Here is a 20413-nt window from a genome sequence, read left to right on the forward strand (position 1 = left end):
TTTTTTTTTTGCATCAGGTGGGGTCACAAAGAGACAATTCTTTCAAACCAGCTGTTCCGACCATCCGACACTGCATGAACGTTCGAAGCTTCAAACGTCATCAATCATTTGGTATTGCCATTTCGATACAGGCATAGGTACAGTGTGTGATACAATAGTGCTATGAAAACCATGTCGGAGCATCGGAGCCCCATTATCAACCGTCCCATCACTAGATTATCTTCCTGAGTTTATTTTTTTTGCTGTTTTAGGAATCTTTTCCCTGAATTTTTGTTTTGGCGATTGTTGTTTCTCCTTTTGGATTTGAGTTAATCCTTCAATTTTTGTATCCTTTTTGTTCTGGATATTCTTCTGTTTTTGTGATTGCCTTTAAGAAAGTTTTTTTTTGGAGCCTTTTTCTTTTTATGAACTCTTTTGATTAATCTAACAGAGCGTCTGACTATTGGGTTCAATCCCTTCCTGTGGCTCAGTGGCAGAAAGTAAGACTTTTGTCCCAGAGACCCTGAGTTCGAGTCCAGGTTCTGACAGAATAACCAAGCCACATTTAATTTAATATTCAACAATATTACTGATTTGCCTGCATCATCTGAAACCATTATATGAGTTGGATGATGACATCACGGTTTTCTCCAGAGCGGCTATAAATGAACTAAATTAATATCTTTATTGCAACAAAACTGAAACATCACTGAACTGACTTAAGCTGGACTATGACGATATTTTGTTCTGGAAACAAACTTTGTTGCATTATTTTCCTGTTATCTCTGTAAGGTTGCTTTGAAACAATCTGTATTGTAAAAAGAGCTAAATAAATAAAGATGACCTGACTTGACAGTGAACCCAGAGACTCTCAGCCACAGTTGCTCAGCATATGACCACAGTCCAATGCCACGATACAGCTCTAGCTCTGCAGGAACTAAACACAGGAGCTGATGGCTAAACACTCACAGGTGCTGACCGATCTCATGACTTCTACCCGTCAGATCTTTGACCGGCTGCCCTCCACTCCAGCTACTGCTTCTAATGCTGCCTCTTGCAGAAGAGGAGTTCAAACGAGTCCTTGACCTCCCCCTCAGTGGCCGGCAAGCTTCTAAGAGACTTCTCACCTTCCGACAAAATAATGGCAGCGGCGCTGAATATGCCAGCCAGTTGCAGCGGAAACGACTAGACCCTCATGGTGTGTTTCCTGAACAGACTATCCGTGAGGCGATAAAGGATGATCTGGCTACTAGAGAACCTGTCTGTGATCTCAAGACTCTTTTTGATCAAGCAATCTGGCTGGGTAATCACCTGAGGGAGAGAAACATGCACCGCCCGTCTGTTTCCACACTGTCTGCCAGCCCAGCTCCTGTGCAAATGCTACCAGTGCCTCAAGATTCTCCAGAACCCATGCAGTTAGGTACGACTTGACTTTCTCCTTTCGAACGAGATCGTCGCATGAGAGAGCGACGTTGCATATATTGTGGATTGTATGGGCATGTGTGCTCCGCCTGCCCCGAGCTCTCAGGAAACGCCTACTCCCGCACAGGCATGGAAGGACTGTAATGGTAGTAACGCACTGCTTCACCTTCTAACTCTGGGTTGTTCATTCCCATCACACTCACTTGGGGAGACCAAAAATACCAACTCCAGGCCATGATTGATTCTGGCTCAGCCGGGAACTTCATGGATATTTGCCTGGCCAAAAGTCTTCAGATCCCTACTAATTCCCTTCCTGCCTTCCTTACAGTGATAGCCTTGGATGGAAGACTGTTAGCTCCTGGGAAAATATCCCACCTCACCTCTCTTCTTTGTTTCTGCACTTACCAGCACCAGGAGAGAATGTGCTTTCACCTAATACAGTCTCCAGAGTTCCCTGTTATCCTCTGTCAACCGTGGCTCCTCCAGCATAATCCACACTTTTGACTGGACCATTGGCGTAGTCCTCAGTTTGGCTCCCACCTGTCAAACTACGTGCTTGGCCCAGATCTCCCTTGATCCCATTCTCGAGTACCAGGAACCCCTAGATCGGTCTCAAATCCCTACTCAATACCATCACCTCAAGGCCGTGTTCAGAAAAAGGAAGGCCTGTAAACATTAATCATCAGAACATCTCTTCTCCGGTCTTTGGAAATAAGTGAGTCGTATTATTTCAAAACGAAAGTACGTTATGAGGCTCAGTGCAAGTAGTCCATTATGGAGTAGATCTAATGCTTGACATATTAGAGGGAGAAGGACAGTCTGCAATGATATTGCTTTTTGGGGATCTGTCAGACAGAAGAATTAAGTCCTTGTAGACTGTGAATAGAATTTATTCATTGAACTACAGTTATGTTGAATTTAAACACTGACCAGCAATGGTTATCTTTAAATAAGCTGGGAATGGGTTGAGCCTCAATGCCATTTAGATATTTTGCCTCATTTGAAACCTCAACTTTTTTGAAGATCTGGTTGAAGTAGGAAATGAACACTGGAGCTTATTGCTGCTTTTACTGCAGATATTAAATATTGTGTTTTCTCCAGTCATTTCAGATGACATGATGGTTTATCTAAAGCAGGGACGTGCAACGTCGGTCCTGGAGGGCAACTGTCCTGCAGAGTTTAGCTCCAACCCTAATCAAACACACCTGAACCAGCTAATCAAATGTTACTAGAAGGCTTGTGGTTTGATCAGGGTTGAACTCTGCAGGAACGAAGTTACCCATCTCTGATCCAAAGCATTTGTTTTGTGAACACCACACACTGTTTAAAGAACTTTACAGAAGTTTATGCAATCACTGTTTTGAGAAGGAGCAAGTAATGTTTCTCCTTTGATCTCTACAGTGTTACAAGACAAACTTTAATTTGAAATATTTAATAAATAATCATTGGCTGTATTAATCTGCATGGTCTTGATTTCAGTTTTTGTTTTCTTAAATAATCTTGTTTAAAGTTTAAATGCTTTGTCACATTTTAAGACAGAAAAGCTAATTTTGACTATTCTCATATTAAAGGACCATTCGGTATTTATGGGATGGACCACCGGAGGAAAAGGGGTGGGTCATTTTTTTTTATTCTTTGTTGAGGGGAGGGTCATCAAACTTTTTTTAGTCTAGGGGGAGGGTCAGCCAACTTTTGTATTCATAAAAACAGCAACATTTCAAAGTGGCTTATTTGGTGCATAATTGTCCAGCTCTCTCAGTCTCGCCCCCCCCATCGCTAGCAGATGGGTCTGACCCAACAAAAAACAGACACGAAAAATAAAGTCCAGTTTGGCGCTGTTTTGACTGTGCGTACGCGCTTCGTACGTACGCGCTCAGAAAAAGTGCATCATGTCAGAACAGAAGGCCAATGAAATGTTTACCCGGCAAAGCTTTAAAGTGCAAGCAAATAATGAACTATTATAAGTGCAGTGTCCTGTAAGTGTAACTCTACCGCTGCATTAAGATGTGATGTGAATGTACGTCGAATTTTACAGTGTTTACAGTTGGACTCCGCAGCGCAAGCCTCCGCTGTCTGCGCGCGCACCTCCCAAATGGACAAGGCGTTACTTGACGCGCTCGCCGTTGTACTATTCTTTGAATCGACTCGGAGTAATTGCCCTCTAGCAAGTAAGGTAAGTTACACAGGTGAATGTTTATTTTAGTACACTTCACCAAAACCACACTATAAAAGAATCGTGTAAAGAAGTAAACCTTGAGATTATTAGGCTACTTGTTACATTAGAACAAAATACATAGCCTATACAACTAAATTAACGATAACTTACATATTTTCTAATTTCACTAAAACATTTTCATTTAGTTTCGAGAATTTTTAAAAAAAACATGGACCATAATTAAAAAGGGGCTTATGTCTGCTATTGTAGGCTCATTTTGTAAATTTAAGCAACAATTAAACACACAAACTGGGTGCCGTTGTGATGAGACGTATATGCTCCGCCAGATTCGGCTCGAAGTCGTGGAGCCGCGCGCAACAAACGGAATGGGCATTTGCACACCTTCGCGCTCGTGCGGACGCGTCGAGTTTAAACCAAGCTTGAGGCGTCAGAACTGCAGCTGATAGAATGTGCGCTGTGGCCAGTGGCGGATCTAGAAAATGTTACATGGGGGGGCAAAGGGGTGGCAAGAGGTCTTGGCAGGGTGGCAGGGGTAGACGGTGGGAATCCCTATATGTGAATTGCTTTAACAAAACAAAACACAAAAACACAGTAGTTATTGTTTAATCATGCCCTCACACACTACAAAGGTTTTTAATTCACAACAGGAATAAGCCCAGTGTAGTGTTCAAACAAAACAAAACTGTGCATCTTTAAAAAGTAAAAGTATAAAAAGCAAAATGATAAAAAAAGTGCAATAATTGTGTCCAACGACTTTTAGCCTTAATGGTTAGGCTCCAGCTACTTCAACTACTCTTGCCTGCAAAAGTCAGTGTGTGAAAACCTCTGGTGATCCTTGTATTACATTACACTGTAGGTAGGGCCATGTAGCCTATATAACAAATATAAAATCAGAATATTTCAATCAGAAATATTTATCACATGCATACACACACCAGTTATGTTTAGACTACTTAATATAATAGTCCTAATTGTATTTGTTATTTCCCCAGTTGTAACCTGGTTTCATTGCTGTGATATCTGAGAGGAATTGGATTTGCTTAGCTAATCAAATGATCGATCTCCTAACTGGCACTGTATTGTGTGTTGTAACGTAACGTCGGCGTAACGGCGACAATCAGTAAACGTTATGGATACAAACAATTTATATTTTTTATTAAGCTGTTCTTGTCTTTACTAAAATCAAAATTAGGCTAATCAAAGGGAAGAGTGCTCTTACAAATCACGAGGGAGCGATTTGACCGCTGATTTTGGCTAACGTAATAGACTCGCTGTTTTTGCTGATGCTGAATTGTCTTTAGCATACAATACATTCATTCATCACAAATGTAACTAAGTTAAACGTGTGTTTAACTACACCTGGGGAAACTCACTTCACCTTCAGAGCCTCTGGGGCAGGTCAGTCTCTCCAGTCGGGTTGCAGGGCCAGCGCACCGCAGCAGACTCGCTGTGTTGTGTGTGTGTGTGTGTGTGACGAACTAAGTATTTGAGGGGCAGGGGGGAGGGGCTTTAATAAAAATTAAATTGTTCACTTTTGGTAAATGTATTGTTTAGTTCACTGTTTTGAGAAGCTTGCGGGTTGTTTTTACAAGTACAGTTTTTGGATCATCAAAGTTAGGGGGGCAGCTGGGGGGGCAAGGCTCTAGAGTGGGGGGGTACCTGCCCCCCCTTGCCCCCCTGTAGATCCGCCCCTGGCTGTGGCGATACTATTATATTTCTTCAAAAGCAGATTGTGGAAACATTAAATCATCCACGATCAAAAATCGTGATATCGCATAAGGACAAGTATAAAACGACTGTTATCATGTCTGAAAACAAACACAAGTAACGGAGTTTACAAAACTGTATCGCACGCATGCTACAGTGGTAGACTACATTCATTCATCGCACAGACCAGTTTTTTCGTAGATGTCGTATATGTCGCACTGTACAGCCCTGTACAGGACCCTTTCTAATGAACGTTTGGTGTGGGTCTACTAGGCATAGAGATATCTGAACATCTTTGCCAAGCGCAAACCAGTACAGAAGTAATTAAATTATCGGGGAGGGTCATGCCTTTTTTCACAATCATTTTGGAGGGTCATAGAAAAATGTATTGCAAGCAAAGGGAGGGTCAAGTCTCTTTTGACTATAGATCTCAAAACTCCTCCGGTAGCCCCTTAAATAAAATAACGAACAGTCCCTAAGAAGAACTCTCTTAGTCTCTTTAGTGGTTCTGGTTTTAAGATCTTTTCTCACAAATGGAGAAAACGCTTAAAGAATTTGCAAGGTAGTTTTAAAGTTATTTTAACTAAATGCACTGCTTTTAATAAGTATTTTACTACTACTTTCAAGAGATTTCACACTTTTCTGAAGCCTAGATGTTTTCTTATTTCAAGAAATCTTACCAAGTGTAAATCTTACTGCACTGGCAGATAATTGCCATTTGGTAATTTGTTTTTAGTCTGTTTCTTCTTAAATCATGCATTTATAACTTATATTTAGACAGTTCATTTTTGCAGTGCACGTGTCCGTTCAAGCTCAAAAGAAAGAGAAAGAAAACTGAATTCGGTGTTCACGTGTGTGTGGACAGAAAACTGTGTGTGAGTTCCAGTGTTTTTGTGCTTGATGCTTAAAACTGACAGGACTTCAACATGCAAATGATAAACATTCACTCTATGATAGTTAAACTTTGCAATTAATCCATGAATCACAATGCGTTCCAATCCGGGGAGCAGCTGGCCCGTACGAATCATGGAGTGTAGCCTAAATTTTCTACTGCATATTTAAACACTTTCCACAAAAATGGGGTCTCATTTTTTTATTACACTGATCAAAAATGTTAATCAAGGTTGACTTTACGTGCAAAAAGTCTTTCCACACTAATCACATGTTAAAGGGTGCTCTCCAGTATGAGTCCTCAAATGGTTGTTAAGGCTTGCTTTACGAATGAAACACTTTCCACACAGTTTGCAGGAGAAAGGCTTCTCTCCGGTGTGAACTCTCATGTGGTTATTGAAAGTTGTCTTTTGTCTAAAACTCCTTCCACATTTAGGGCAGGTGTAAGGCTGCTCTCCAGTATGAATTCTCATGTGGGCATTTAAGGTTGGTTTTTGTCTAAAACTCCTTCCACATTTAGGGCAGGTGTAAGGCTGCTCTCCAGTATGAATTCTCATGTGGGCATTAAAGGTTGTTTTATATGTAAAACCCCTCCCACATTGAGGGCATGTGAAAGGCTGCTCTCCAGTATGAGTCCTCACATGGTATTTAAGACTTGCTTTTCGAACGAAACCCTTTCCACACAGTTTGCAGGAGAAAGGCTTCTCTCCGGTGTGAATTCTCACATGGTTATTAAAAGTTGGTTTATGCGTAAAACTCTTTCCACATTGAGGGCACGTGAAAGGCTGCTCTCCAGTGTGAATTCTCATGTGGCTTTTAAGGCTTGCTTTTCGATTGAAACTATTTTCACACAGTTTGCAGGTGAACGGCTTCTCTCCGGTGTGAATTCTCATGTGGCTTTTGAGGCTTCCTTTTTGAATAAAACTATTTCCACACAGTTTGCAGGTGTAAGGCCTCACTCCAGTGTGACTTCTCATGTGGCTTTCAAGGTGTCCTTTTTGAGTGAAACATTTCCCACATTGAGGGCATATGTAAGGCTTCTCTCCAGTGTGAATTCTCATGTGGCTTTTGAGGCTTCCCTCCCTACTGAAACCATTTCCACACTGTTGGCATGTAAAAGGTTTCTCACAAGTGTGAATTCTAACGTGCCTGTTTAGGACTACTTCTTGAGTGAAACTCTTTACACACTGTTGGCAGGTGTGAGGCTTCTCTCCAGTGTGAATTCTCATGTGGACTTTAAGATGTCTTTTTCTATTGAAACTTTTTCCACACTGTTGGCAGGTGAAATAACTAACATTTGCTATTTTTCGTGAAGTATTTTCAGTCTGCGAGCAACTAAATGACTTTTCTTCAGTAATAAGATCATTCTGTTTGTAACACTGGTTTTCCTCTTCTTTTTCATTGAGTTCTTGACTCTCCTCTTTCAGTGCCATCAGGTCTAAGGCAAAAAAAGAGACAAATACAAATTAAGCCCAGTTTATTGGTACAAAGCAACACACATCAAAATCAACAGAATCAAAACAACATGTATGTTAGATACTATACGCACTAAGCTACTAAGATAGGTGTTACATCCAATCTCAAAACCTCTTCACAATATTGTTAGCTCTTAACTTTAAATGTTCAAACTGTCAGTTATCAAAAAACAAAAACAAACTTGCCCAGGAGAAGATAATTATAGACCCATTTCAAATTTGCCATTTATGTCTAAAATATTATAAAATACAATTATGGAGTACCACAGGGCTCAGTACTAGGTCCTCTGCTTTTCTCCCTGCTTCCCCAGAGAGATATTATTCTTTGTTATGCCAGTGATACTCAGTTTTGTATTTCCTCACAACCTGACAAAACTTCTTAATTCTCCAAGATAGCAGACTGTATAAATGACACAAAATAAGGGATAACTAGTCATTTTCTTCAATTAAATTCTGCCAAATCAGAAGAATTAATTATTGGACCGAAACTCTGAACATAAGATGCTTGATCTCAAGGCATGTACTGTTAAAGAAAGAACAGACCCTTTGCTTTAAAAAATAAATAAATAAATACATTTAAAAAAAAAGTTTATTCTAGCTTTGTGCATTTTTTTTATCAACACTGGAATGTGGGTAAGTTTCATAAAAAAAGCAACTGAGCAAAAAGCTGAGAAAATCATATCTTTGTCAAACACTACATCTGGATCATATTCAGAACTATGATTAAAACAATAGAATGGAGTAGATTGAGTCCATTCACACCCTCAAAGCTTCACAGGCCTACAGCTCGTCACATTTGATTCATTAATATTAGTTTTGATTTATATACTATTAAAAGGCCAACTGAAGTGACTTGGAATGCGCGAAGCTTTGTATGATGTGTTGAGGTAATTAAGGCGGGACATATTGAATGGCTCCTCCTCCTTTTCAAATAGCCAATAGAGTTTAGTTTACCTCACGGACTGCAAGTCGTACTTGACAGCACCCTGGAAGTAGAGCTGGTCCGAATACAATTTTTTGACCTTCGAAGCTTCGGTAGTAATGAATATCGAATATTCGAAGCTTCGGAATCTCTATAGCCTATGTCTGTCTGTCCGTTGCATTTTGATTATTTCAAGAACCGTTCATCCAAATGATTTCACAAGGGAGTGCAGTGTCGTATTTGGTGCAATATAGATAGACAGGCGAGACGCGACACGTTCAGAATTAATAAACTTTTAATAAACTACAGAACAGCGCGAGCTGGATGCGCGCGCGCCTCACGCGAGCAGAGCTTATATGCTCCGAGAACGGACACTGCATTAGTGATATAAAACACACACAGGTCTGTTAACTTAAGCAATATTTTTAATAAGGTAGTGTAATATTTTTCTGACTAACAAATTACTGACAAAGTAGGGTATATTTAAATAAAGAAGGGCGCGCCTCACGCATGCAGGGCTTATATGCTCCGAGAACGGACACTGCGCTAGTGATATAACACACACACACACGTCTTTTAACTTAAGCAATATTTTTAATAAGGTAGTCTTATAATATTTTTCTCACTGACAAAGTAGGGTAGATTTAAATAAATAAAAACGAAATTTAAATAAATAAAAACGAAATTTAAAAAAATAAAAAACGAAAAATAAATGTGACGTCCCAGTAAAATCTCAAAGTCTCCTATATTTAGCTGTAGATTAATTTAGATTGATAAGGGTAAAAAGGATAATACATTTTGTTTCTATCAGTGTTAATTTCGTTGACTAAATATTTTCGTCATTATTTTCGTCACGAATATATTTTTGCGGACGAAAACTAAAAAAGAAGTCACTGATGGAGACTGAAACTATGACAAAATTGATTGACATTATCGTCACCGAATAAAGGACGAGACGAAAATAGACTGTGACGAAAATCTAATCAGCAGACAGGAGAGATGCGAGGAATCGATGAACTAAAGAACCAATCGGCAAAACGGAACAGGCGAGACTGCATGAGAAGAGAACCAATCAGAGCCTGACTTCTTGAGACGTGAAGCTAAGGTATTCAGTCTTTGACCGAGCTCCCGGGAAGACGGCATTTGAAGAGACTGTGTCTAATAGAGCGACAAAATGTCCACAGCTGGGAGAAAAAGAAGGGGAGACTTGTGGGCACACTTCACGTTTGACGATGAACAATACAAAACAAAGTGTAACGCATGCGGAGCGGTCATTCGTGGCAAGAACACAACCAATTTGAAAAGACATTTACAGACGAGCCACCCGGACATTTTCTCAAAGGTAAATTCACCACGATGTTCTTTGTTCTGCAGTGTGTAGATGTTGTAGCATTAAATATTACGAACTGAAAAGTACTGTAAAATAGCCCCTTCTTCAAGTTAAATGAGAGCATCATACGAATTCGTAAAATTATGCTACATACATTTGATTAATACTAATGTTTAGTATATTTCATAATGTTCTACTTATCACAAATATTTCTAGATTAGTCATGTGAAATGTGACCGTTCACATCCTATCATTATACATACTAATCTAGCAATATTGTGGTATTTAAAACATACAATATTGCTAGACAAAGGAATACCTTTTAAAATCTTGTTAATTTTTTTTTTATCAACCTAGCTGCCAACTTATTAAATATTTACTTATTTCACTCTTTTATTTGCGTTTAGAGCTTTAATATTTACTGCTTGCGCAAATAAAGTGATTGCAATGAATAAATAATATAAATGCATTTAAACTATTTTCCTTTTTTATGTCACAGCTACAGAAGTCTCCTGATGAAGGCGGTGAACCAAGTGCAAAAAAGGCAAAAACATCCAATCAAAACATTGCAGAAGCACTGTTAGGTACTACAAAGTACAAAAGCAATGCCAGAGAACAGCAAGAAAAAGAGGAGGCTATAGCAAAACGGATTGGACGTTCAGGGTTACCACTCACTACAGTAGAAGATGAGGACTTTATTCTCATGATAGAAACATTTGATAAGAAGCTGACAGTGCCAAAGAAAACAAAGATAAGCAATCTGATTGAAAAACACTGAGGAAGAAATGACAGAGTTTAAGAAACGACTGTGTGGTGCTCGTAAAGTGTCAATTGGAATTGACCTATGGACTAAAAAGGGACTGTCTGCATCATTCCTTGGCATAAGTTGTTGCTTTTTTTGTGTTGATCAAAACAAACCAGAACACATCCTGCTCGCTCTTGAACAAGTTGCCGATCCACACACTGCCCAGTCCATTAAGGCCTACGTGGATAAGTGCATGCAGGAATGGGGCATTTCAAATGACAAAATTGTGACTGTAATAACGGACAATGGTAGCAAAATGGTAGCAGCATTTAAACACAGTACTCAAGAAGAAGAAGAGGCTAGCTCAGATGATCAAGAGGAGTCCCCCCCGAGGTGAAAGTGATTCAGAGGAGGGGATTGAAGACCATCGGTAAGCCACTTTTATTCATAATTTAATTTGACAGTAAGTTAATGTATTACCTCATTTACCTGATATGTATTTACTTTCTTTTTGGTAGCTATCAAAACATGGAGATGGATATGGAACGGATGCCATGTGTGATTCACACGCTGCAGCTTGTGGTCCACATGCTAAACAAGGAGGCAAGTGTGAAGTGAATCCTTGACAAAGCACGATCAATTGTAAAGCTCTTTCGCAAGTCATCTGTTGCAACAAGGAAGATTTTGGATAAGTGTGGCCTAATTGTTGTGAATGATTGTCCCACGCGCTGGTCAAGTACATATTACATGATTGCAAGACTTCTCAAAGTTAAAGATCCTCTTTGTGAAATAGTGAATGAGATGGGGTGGGACAACTTACTCTCTAGTGAGTGGCAGAAGCTCAGCTCATTGCATGAACTCATGTTGCCTTTTGCCGAACACACACAGACTCTTCAGAGTGACACGATGTCTATGTCACTGATCGTCCCTGCCCTCTTAGATTTGCTTAGCCACCTTATTGATTTTGAAGAAAACACAAATCATTGGGATTTTGCCACTCTAGCACGAAAAATGAAAGTCAATTTGAACCAGCGCTTTGCCTGGGTATTGGATCCATCAGATGAAAAGTTCTCTCCACTTGTTGCAGCTGCTTTCTTTCTCAACCCTACTGTGTGTGATACTCAACTTGATGTGGCTGATGACAGTGTTCAGGAACTTTTTAAGCAGGCAGAGGGGTATGTGGTCCAGTGCACTCAGAGTCAAGAGGCTCACCCTGATGATAATGTGGAGGAACTGAATGGACCAGAGCCTGACCCTGGACCACCATCCTCCTCCTCAAGGCAGTCAGTCTTCAGATTTCTGTCCAAATGCCGTGCAAAGCCTAAACCAAAGTCCTCCACATGTAGCATCAGGCAGCAACTAAGCAAGTACAAGGAAGAGCTCTTGTAGCCGATTACTTGTGATTCAGGAATCCAGTTTTGGCTTGGGAAATGTGACACGTTATCACAGCTTGAAACCATTAGCAAACCATAGATCTGTTAGCAATACCGGCTTCGCAAGCTTTTGCAGAGAGAGTTTTTAGTGTCACAGGTGACCTAACCAGGGGAAAGCGTAACAGAGCAAAAGTCACTTTAGCACGAAGTGCTTTCTTGAAAATGAATAGAGGTAAATAAGTGTGAGTATTCTGTTGTTGAATTGCCAGTATTGTGGTAGCAAGAAGAAAATGTCGTTCAGTGCACTTTAGATTCAAATTTAGATGTTTGCACTTATTGTTCTGCTCAGCTGTAGGCTTTAAGGTCCTGGACCTAACTTTATTTTTCTTTTATTGATGGTGAATTGGCAGCTTACATTACCATGACAGTGTTTTTTGCTGCATAAAAGCTTTTGAATTGAAATAAAGACACAGTTGTGTTGAAATAAAGTTAAATTTGTGTTTTATATATTTTGGTTAAGTTTGTTCCCTTTCGTTGTCACTCCGAGTTACGTCGGATGACGACGAATGGGGTTTCGCTTAGAAAGCCTATCAACTTCGAGTATTACAAAACGAGCCAATGGCAAAGAAATGCCATGGGTCTGCGGAATTTGCATGGCGTAACTCCGCCCCACCTCATGGGTATAAAAGGAGGAAGCCGGCAGCAAGCAGATTTGTTTTCGCTTCGGAGCCAAGTGTATTCTTCTCTGCACAAGCTCGGCGAGAGCGTGCCTCCTGCTGATCTGTTGCAGTGGTCTGCCAGTCGGTGCGTTTCTCCCCGGGTGCTTCAACACTTGAGTTTTCTCTCACTAAAAGAGCTTACACGTGGCACGTCTTTTTAAAGATGTCTCGCCCGTGTACTTCTGGTTGCGGCAGATTGGTATCGGACTCTGATGGGCACGAGCGTTGCATAGTATGTTTGGGCATTGATCATGCTAGAGCAGCGCTCGTGGATGACTCATGTTCTCTCTGTGGGAACATGACCATCGCGTCATTACGGTCGAGACTCAGTGAACTCGCAAGAGTGAGAGTCCCCTCATCCACCCCCCGTCCTGCGGCTGGTGGCCAGGGTGACCTGAGGGTTACGGTCTGGAACAAGGCGCCGACTATGTGTCCGCGACCCCAGCCCCCCTCTTCAATGACGGTGCCCACTAGTGAACTGCTGATTCCCGCGGGTCTACCCTCTGGTGGCCCACGTGTTTCAGTTGAAGCTACAGAAGAAGATGCCATGTCTGTTGCAGCATCACTAGGTGGGTTTGACTCTTCTGGAAGTGAGGGCTCGTCACAGCTGCCACCTTCTGGTGTGCATACGGCTGTGCTCGAGTCTGATCCGGAGATGACGGCCATGCTTTCCCGGGCAGCCGCGAGCATCGGACTTGAGTGGAGGCCTCCACCCTGTCCTGAGCGCTCGCGGCTGGACGATTGGTTTTTGGGTAACGCCGCCGACCCTCGTCCTCGGCAAACCCCAATACCTTTCTTCATGTGCATGATGAGATCTCGAAGTCCTGGAAGACCCCCCTGTCTTCTCGGGACCGCGCGCTGGTCTCATCCGCCTTTCCTCCCCTCGATGAGGCAGCTGCCTGTGGGTACACTGGGCTTCCCCCGGTTGAACGCTCTGTTGCCATGCAACTATGTCCTCAGAGTGCTTCTTCTCTGGGCGAGCCTAAGCACCCATTCAAAGCCTGTAGATTTTCGTCGACCCTGGTGGCGAAGTCTTACAGAGCGGCGGGACAGGCGGCTGCTTCACTGCATGCTATGGCCACTCTGCAGGTCTACCAGGCCCAGATGCTCAGAGACATGCACGAGGGTAGGACAAACCCAGGGGTCTTTGATGAGCTGCGCGCCACGACCGACCTTGCTCTCCGGGCGACGAAGGTTACAGCGCGCTCCCTGGGTTTGGTGATGTCCACAGCTGTGGTCCAGGAGAGACATTTGTGGCTGAACGTGGCTGACATGCGGTACGCCGAGCGGACCCGTCTGCTTAACGCCCCCTTGTCCCAGGCCGGCCTCTTCGGCGGTGCAGTTGAAGACTTTGCCCAACAGTTTTCAACTGCCCAGAAACAGACCGAGGCCATCAGACACATTTTGGCCCGCCGGCCCGCTGCTGCCTCCACCCTGCCGGCCGGGCAGACGCCTCGACCTGTTTCCCGCCGAGGGCGCCCTCCTGCGGCTCCCGCCCGGACCACGCAGCAGCCTCCACCCAGGGCCGGTCGCGGAGGAAGCCGTAAGAAGGCGCCACAGCCCTCTCCTGCCCCGCCCCCCGCTAAACACCGGGCCAAGCGGCGCTCCTGAGACGGGCTGCTCAGGGATTATGATTGTTTCTCAGGAGGTGGTAGCAGGACCACTCCTTCCCCCGGTGGAGGGCCAGGGGAGAATCTTTTGTTCTCCACTCCCCGCTGCTCACTCACGGGTGGGCAGCACCCTAATGAGGTTAAAGACAGAAACAATCCCCTCTTCCCTGAGCTCACAGAGTTCTCGGGCGACACAGAGCGCCGCCCACAAGCCATGCTCTCCTCGCCCCCCTCTGTCCCAGAGGCGGTTGACACGCCGTGCCGTCCACGGACCGCTTCGCCCCTGTCCCCCTCTGTCGCCAGACCCCTGGCAGAGCAGGCCCCCGCGGGACGACCAGCCTGGTCCTCCCCTGGCCCCCTCTGCCAGGGCGCGGTTGCTAACTGTGCCCCCACTCCGGGCCGCTATGCCGTCCACGTCTGGGCCAGTTACTACGCTTCGCTGCCCCTCCGGGGGGACGCCTGTGGCTCGCATGATCCCGCTGGTTCAGTTCCTGGGAGCCTGGCTAGAGCTTCCCCGGCTGTCCCACTGGATCGCGCGTACCATCAGGCTCGGCTATGCGATTCAGTTCGCACGGTCTCCTCCCCGCTTCAGGGGAGTCCGCTCCACGTCGGTCGGTGGCAATGCCCCTATCATGAGAGCAGAGATTGCCACCCTGCTGGCGAAGGGTGCAATCGAGACTGTCCCTCCAGCCGAGATGAGTTCCGGCTTCTACAGCCCCTACTTCATTGTCCCCAAGAAAACCGGTGGGTTACGGCCAATCCTGGACTTGCGCGTGCTGAACCGCTCCCTTCACAGGATGCCGTTCAAGATGCTCACCGCCAAACGCGTTTTCGAATGCATACGGCCCCAGGATTGGTTTGCAGCGATCGACCTGAAGGACGCCTACTTTCATGTCTCCATTCTTCCTCGACACAGACCGTTCCTCCGGTTTGCTTTCGAGGGGCAGGCATACCAGTACGCGGTTCTCCCTTTCGGGCTAGCCCTGTCTCCTCGCATCTTCACGAAGGTCGTCGAGGCTGCCCTTGTTCCCCTTCGAGAACAGGGTGTTCGCATCCTGAGTTATATCGACGACTGGCTGATCCTAGCTCACTCTCGAGATCAGGTTTGCGAACACAGGGACCTAGTGCTTCGGCACCTAGCTCGTCTGGGCCTTCGGGTCAACTGGGAGAAGAGCAAACTTTGCCCCGTGCAGAGGATCTCTTTTCTCGGTATGGACATCGACTCGTCGCCATGTCCGCGCAGCTTATGAGCGAGCACGCGCAGTCACTGCTGGCTTGCCTGAGACAATTCGAGGGCAAGAGTGCGGTTGCACTGAAACTCTTTCAGAGGCTCCTGGGGCATATGGCATCTGCAGCCGCGGTCACGCCTGCTCGGATTGGTTCATATGAGACCGCTTCAGCTTTGGCTTCGCGACCGAGTCCCGAGGTGGGCATGGCAACACGGCACGCTCCGAGTACCAGTTACTCCGACCTGCCGTCAGTTCTTCACCCCGTGGGCGAACCTCAGTTTTCTCCGGGCGGGTGTCCCCCTGGAACGAGCTTCCCGGCATGTTGTTGTCTCAACAGATGCCTCCACCACGGGCTAGGGCGCCATTTGCAATGGACATGCTGCTGCGGGCTCCTGGACAGGACCCCAGCGGCTGTGGCATGTCAATTGCCTCGAGTTGTTGGCAGTACGCCTTGCCCTGCACCGCTTCCGGGCGTTGCTCAGGGGTCAACACGTACTAGTCCGTTCAGACAATACCGCCACTGTAGCGTACATCAACCATCAAGGTGGTCTACGCTCCCGCCGTATGTCTCAACTCGCTCGCCACCTCCGCCTATGGAGTCAGAAGCATCTGAGGTCGCTTCGAGCCATCTTCATTCCCGGAGTGCTGAACTGTGCAGCCGACGAGCTCTCACGGCTTCGGCCACTCCCTGGAGATTGGCGACTCCATCCCCAGTCGGTTCAGCTGATTTGGGACCAGTTCGGGGACGCGCAGATAGATCTGTTTGCCTCTCACGACTCGACCCATTGCGCCCAGTTTTATTCCCTGACCGAGGGCACGCTCGGCACGGATGTGAGCCAAGGTCAGGGAGGACGAGGAGCAGGTCATTCTGGTTGCCCCATACTGGCCCAACCGGACCTGGTTCCCCGAACTAGTACTCCTCGCGACAGCACCTCCCTGGCCGATCCCTCTGAGGAAGAACCTTCTTTCTCAGGGACGGGGCACCCTATGGCACCCTCGTCCCGATCCTTGGACCCTCCACGTGTGGCTCCTGGATGGGACGAGGCAGGTTTGAGTACCCTACCACCAGCGGTGGTCGCTACCATCACTTCCGCTAGAGCGTCGTCCACGAGACACGCATATTGGAACCTCTTCGTCAACTGGTGCTCTTCTCACCGAGAAGACCCCCGGAGATGCTCGATCAGCGTTGTGCTTTCCTTCCTTCAACAGGGGTTGGAGCGAAGGCTGTCTCCCTCCACCCTGAAGGTCTATGTTGCCGCCATTGCCGCACACCATGACCTCTTCGAAGGTAAGTCGGTGGGGAAGCACGACCTGGTCATCAGGTTCCTGAGAGGAGCGAGGACACTAAATCCGCCTCGCCCTCCTTTCGTTCCCTCTTGGGACCTCTCAGTGGTTCTAACTGCCCTGAAGAGTGCTCCCTTTGAGCCCCTGCAATCAGTCGAGCTTAAGTTCCTGTCTATGAAGACAGCGCTCCTGGTTGCACTGGCCTCCATCAAGAGGGTTGGGGACCTGCACGCATTCTCCGTTGACGAAGCGTGCCTGGAATTTGGGCCGGCTTACTCTCACGTGATCCTGAGACCCCGGCCTGGATACGTGCCCAAGGTTCCTACCACTCCCTTTCGGGACCAGGTGGTGAACCTGCAAGCGCTGCCCTCGGAGGAGGCAGACCCAGCCTTGGCACTGCTCTGTCCAGTCCGCGCTCTCCGCGCCTATGTAGACAGAACGCAGTGTTTCAGGACCTCAGACCAGCTCTTTGTCTGTTATGGTGGGAAGCTGAAGGGAAAGGCTCTCTCCAAGCAAAGGTTGTCTCACTGGATAGTGGACACCATTGCTTTGGCATACCAGCAGCAAGGTCGACCGTGCCCCCTTGGTGTGACTGCCCACTCCACCCGGAGTGTGGCGTCCTCTTGGGCTCTAGCGCATGGCGCCTCGCTAACAGACATCTGCAGAGCTGCAGGCTGGGCGACACCTAACACATTCGCCAGATTCTATAATCTCCGAGTGGAGCCTGTGTCCTCTCGTGTACTCGCTTCAACCAGCTAGTACCGGACCCGCTCAGGTGTCTTCGCTTGCTCGCCATTCCACTCCACGGACTGGATAAGTGCGATATTCTCCTCAGGTGAGCTTTCCCGAAAGCCCTGAGCTCCTCCAGCACTCCTGACGTCGGCGCCAGTGTCTATTGCCTGTGCGTCGGCTAGGTGCCTCCCGTGTGCACGGTTCCTCCTCTGAGCGAGCCCCACATGTGTATTTCCACTGTAAGCCTCTCTGAGCATGTGTCTTTCCCTTGGCAAGCCACCTTGCCACACCTGGGGTTGAAATATTCCATCTGCGGCTGGACACCCCAGTGTTTTCCATATGCTTCCTTCGGGTCATATGTGTATTCTCTAAGTCCCCCCCCTCTGGGTTGGCATTAATTGCATACTTCCCCTAAGCTTGGGCTATGCTTCCCAGTGTACTTTGGTATTCCTGTGATAAATGGAGTCCTTTGTCCAGGCTGACAGGGATCTCGATTTACGCAGGCCACTGGAAGACAGCTGAGAAGGTGGCGTGATTAGACTGGTAACCCCATTCGTCGTCATCCGACGTAACTCGAGTGACAACGAAAGGGAGTCCCTGAGTAGGGAACGGAGATGTTACGTCTGCCTGCCACTTTCCACTGTACCGCGGGGATCGCCTGAGCTCAGTCTTGGCTCCTCAGCGAAGAAACATATCTGCTTGCTGCCGGCTTCCTCCTTTTATACCCACGAGGTGGGGCGGAATTACGCCATGCAAATTCCGCAGACCCATGGCATTTCTTTGCCATTGGCTCGTTTTGTAATACTCGAAGTTGATAGGCTTTCTAAGCGAAACCCCATTCGTCGTCATCCGACTTAACGTTTCCGTTCCCTACTCAGGGAACGAGGGTTACATACGTAACCGTAGACGTTTCCTATACCAGCGGTAAAAAATTGTCTAGTAAATCTGTTATTGATTTTAGTCTTATTTTAGTCGACTAAAATAAGACTAAAATTAAAACAAATCAGATGACTAAAACTAAAAAGAATTATAGTCAAAAGACTAAGACTAAAACTAAATTAAAATTTCTTGTCAAAATTAACACTGACATTTTGGAACATAGAATAATAGAAACCAAAGCAACGCAGCTTAACCCAAAATACAAGCTCATGCATGCACTTCTGTCAATACAAACCAGATTTTATAGTGTAAACATATTCAAGCGTGAATCACAACCGTTTTGAGGGGGATGCCATGTGTGCAAAAAAAAAAAAAAAAGATTATTCGAATGTCACATTTTCAAATCGAATACCAACACACCGAATATTCGAATATCCGGGTCCAGCCCTACCTGGAAGTGAATCCGAGCACTGGTGATACGTTGGATTCAATAAAAGAGGTGTGAATAAATTCTAGCAAAGTCATTCTTAACCAACGTACAGTTGGAAAAACAGAAAACTTGAGCAACCGGACACACATCATCAACCAGTGGTTTATTTGTATTGCATCCGTGCCGCAAGATGTTTCAAAAAGTGGTGGGGGCAAAAACCCATATTGCTCCGTGACTTGTCAATGAACGCCGGTCGCTTTGGTCAGGTACATAGGGGGCAGGACGCTTTACATTCTAGAGAGCATTTGATTGGACAGAAGATGTGATGAGAACCTTAAGTTAGCTGTGATGTGATAAGCATTCAATCATAGTGTCCCTCACTTACACTAAAATGGATCAGATTTTTATATCTCCTAAATGTGAATTTTTTCATTGGTTTGGAACACACCAGCTTATGCATAATCTTAAGGCTAACATCTTCATATTAAAAGCTAAAAAACTAACATTTTGATTTCCGGGGGCCTTTAATGTTGATGATCGCATTATTTTACATATGCATATGATTAAATATGTTATCACTTGTTTATGCATCATCGCATGTGTCATCGCATTTTTCGCAATCGCGTAGAAAGAAAGACATTATTGCATACAGAAAGGCCTTAAAAACTGTTGTATACACCAATCCAAAGCTTCCCAAACAATGGGTGAAATGTCCGGTGAGTATGCTGGCCATGCAAGAACTGGGATGTTTTCAGCTTCCAGGAATTGTGTACAGATCCTTGCAACATGGGGCCGTGCATTATCATGCTGCAACTTCAGGTGATGATAGGTGGTAAAAAAAAAAAAAAGTTTGGTTCCGGTTGGTTGTCAGTTGAGGTCATGGGTCGGTAGGGACTTTTTTTTAGTGGCAGCAAGGGATCGGAAGGAAATTATTATTATTTTTATTTACAGTAGCGATTAATAAGCTACTCTATTTTTTCATAACATAGCCTACATGTACATGTACTCTACAACCTTGTGTGTCCCAGCATGTTACACACACGCGCTGATTTTAAATGTGGGGGCAAACTGGGTTGCCTTATTGTAAAATGTTTCCGATTAGTTATACACCGATTCAGACGTCTCGTGAGTTCAGTGTTGGAAAGATCAGTTGTTTTAACCATTCATTAAAACGAATCGGTTCAAATGAGTCATTAGTTCGCGAATTAGACGTGTCATTATCGGACGTGTGCGCGTTGTGTGATTATCCCGGCGGTTAGGACATCCCACAAGATTTGTGTCATCACAGAAAACATTTCATCACTGGATAGTTTTTTCGTTTATTTAAAGTGTGGTTTATATGTCAGCTGAATGTGATGAACGCCTTTCAAGAGAAGATAAGGCAACGTATTTTAGCACAATTCCCACCCAGCGGCAATTCAGGAAAAAATAAATCTCCGAATGCTCCACATTAGGCTAAACTTTAGTCTTCTGACCTTGCCATCGTGTCGATTTATTTTCATTAATATGT

The 20413-nt window shown here is 45.1% G+C and overlaps 1 protein-coding gene across 3 annotated transcripts in view; it reads right to left on the reverse strand.

The window, feature by feature from the left end:
- Window positions 1-4164: 4164 nt before the first annotated feature.
- LOC143718332 (uncharacterized) overlaps window positions 4165-20413 on the reverse strand; it is a 249635-nt gene continuing 233386 nt past the window's right edge. For 2 of the 3 annotated variants that reach the window (XM_077209398.1, XM_077209400.1), the window contains one exon: window positions 6363-7613. In XM_077209398.1, coding sequence (XP_077065513.1) covers window positions 6439-7613 — 1175 coding nt within the window. In that variant the 3' untranslated portion in view covers window positions 6363-6438. Of the gene's footprint in view, window positions 7614-20413 lie in introns of all 3 variants that reach the window. The other variant, XM_077209399.1, reaches the window with a different exon arrangement.

The sequence above is a fragment of the Siphateles boraxobius genome, unplaced genomic scaffold, assembly GCF_051911475.1.
Source record: "Siphateles boraxobius isolate OS27281-9 unplaced genomic scaffold, OSU_SipBor_1 61, whole genome shotgun sequence".
NCBI classification, from domain to species: Eukaryota; Metazoa; Chordata; class Actinopteri; order Cypriniformes; family Leuciscidae; genus Siphateles; species Siphateles boraxobius.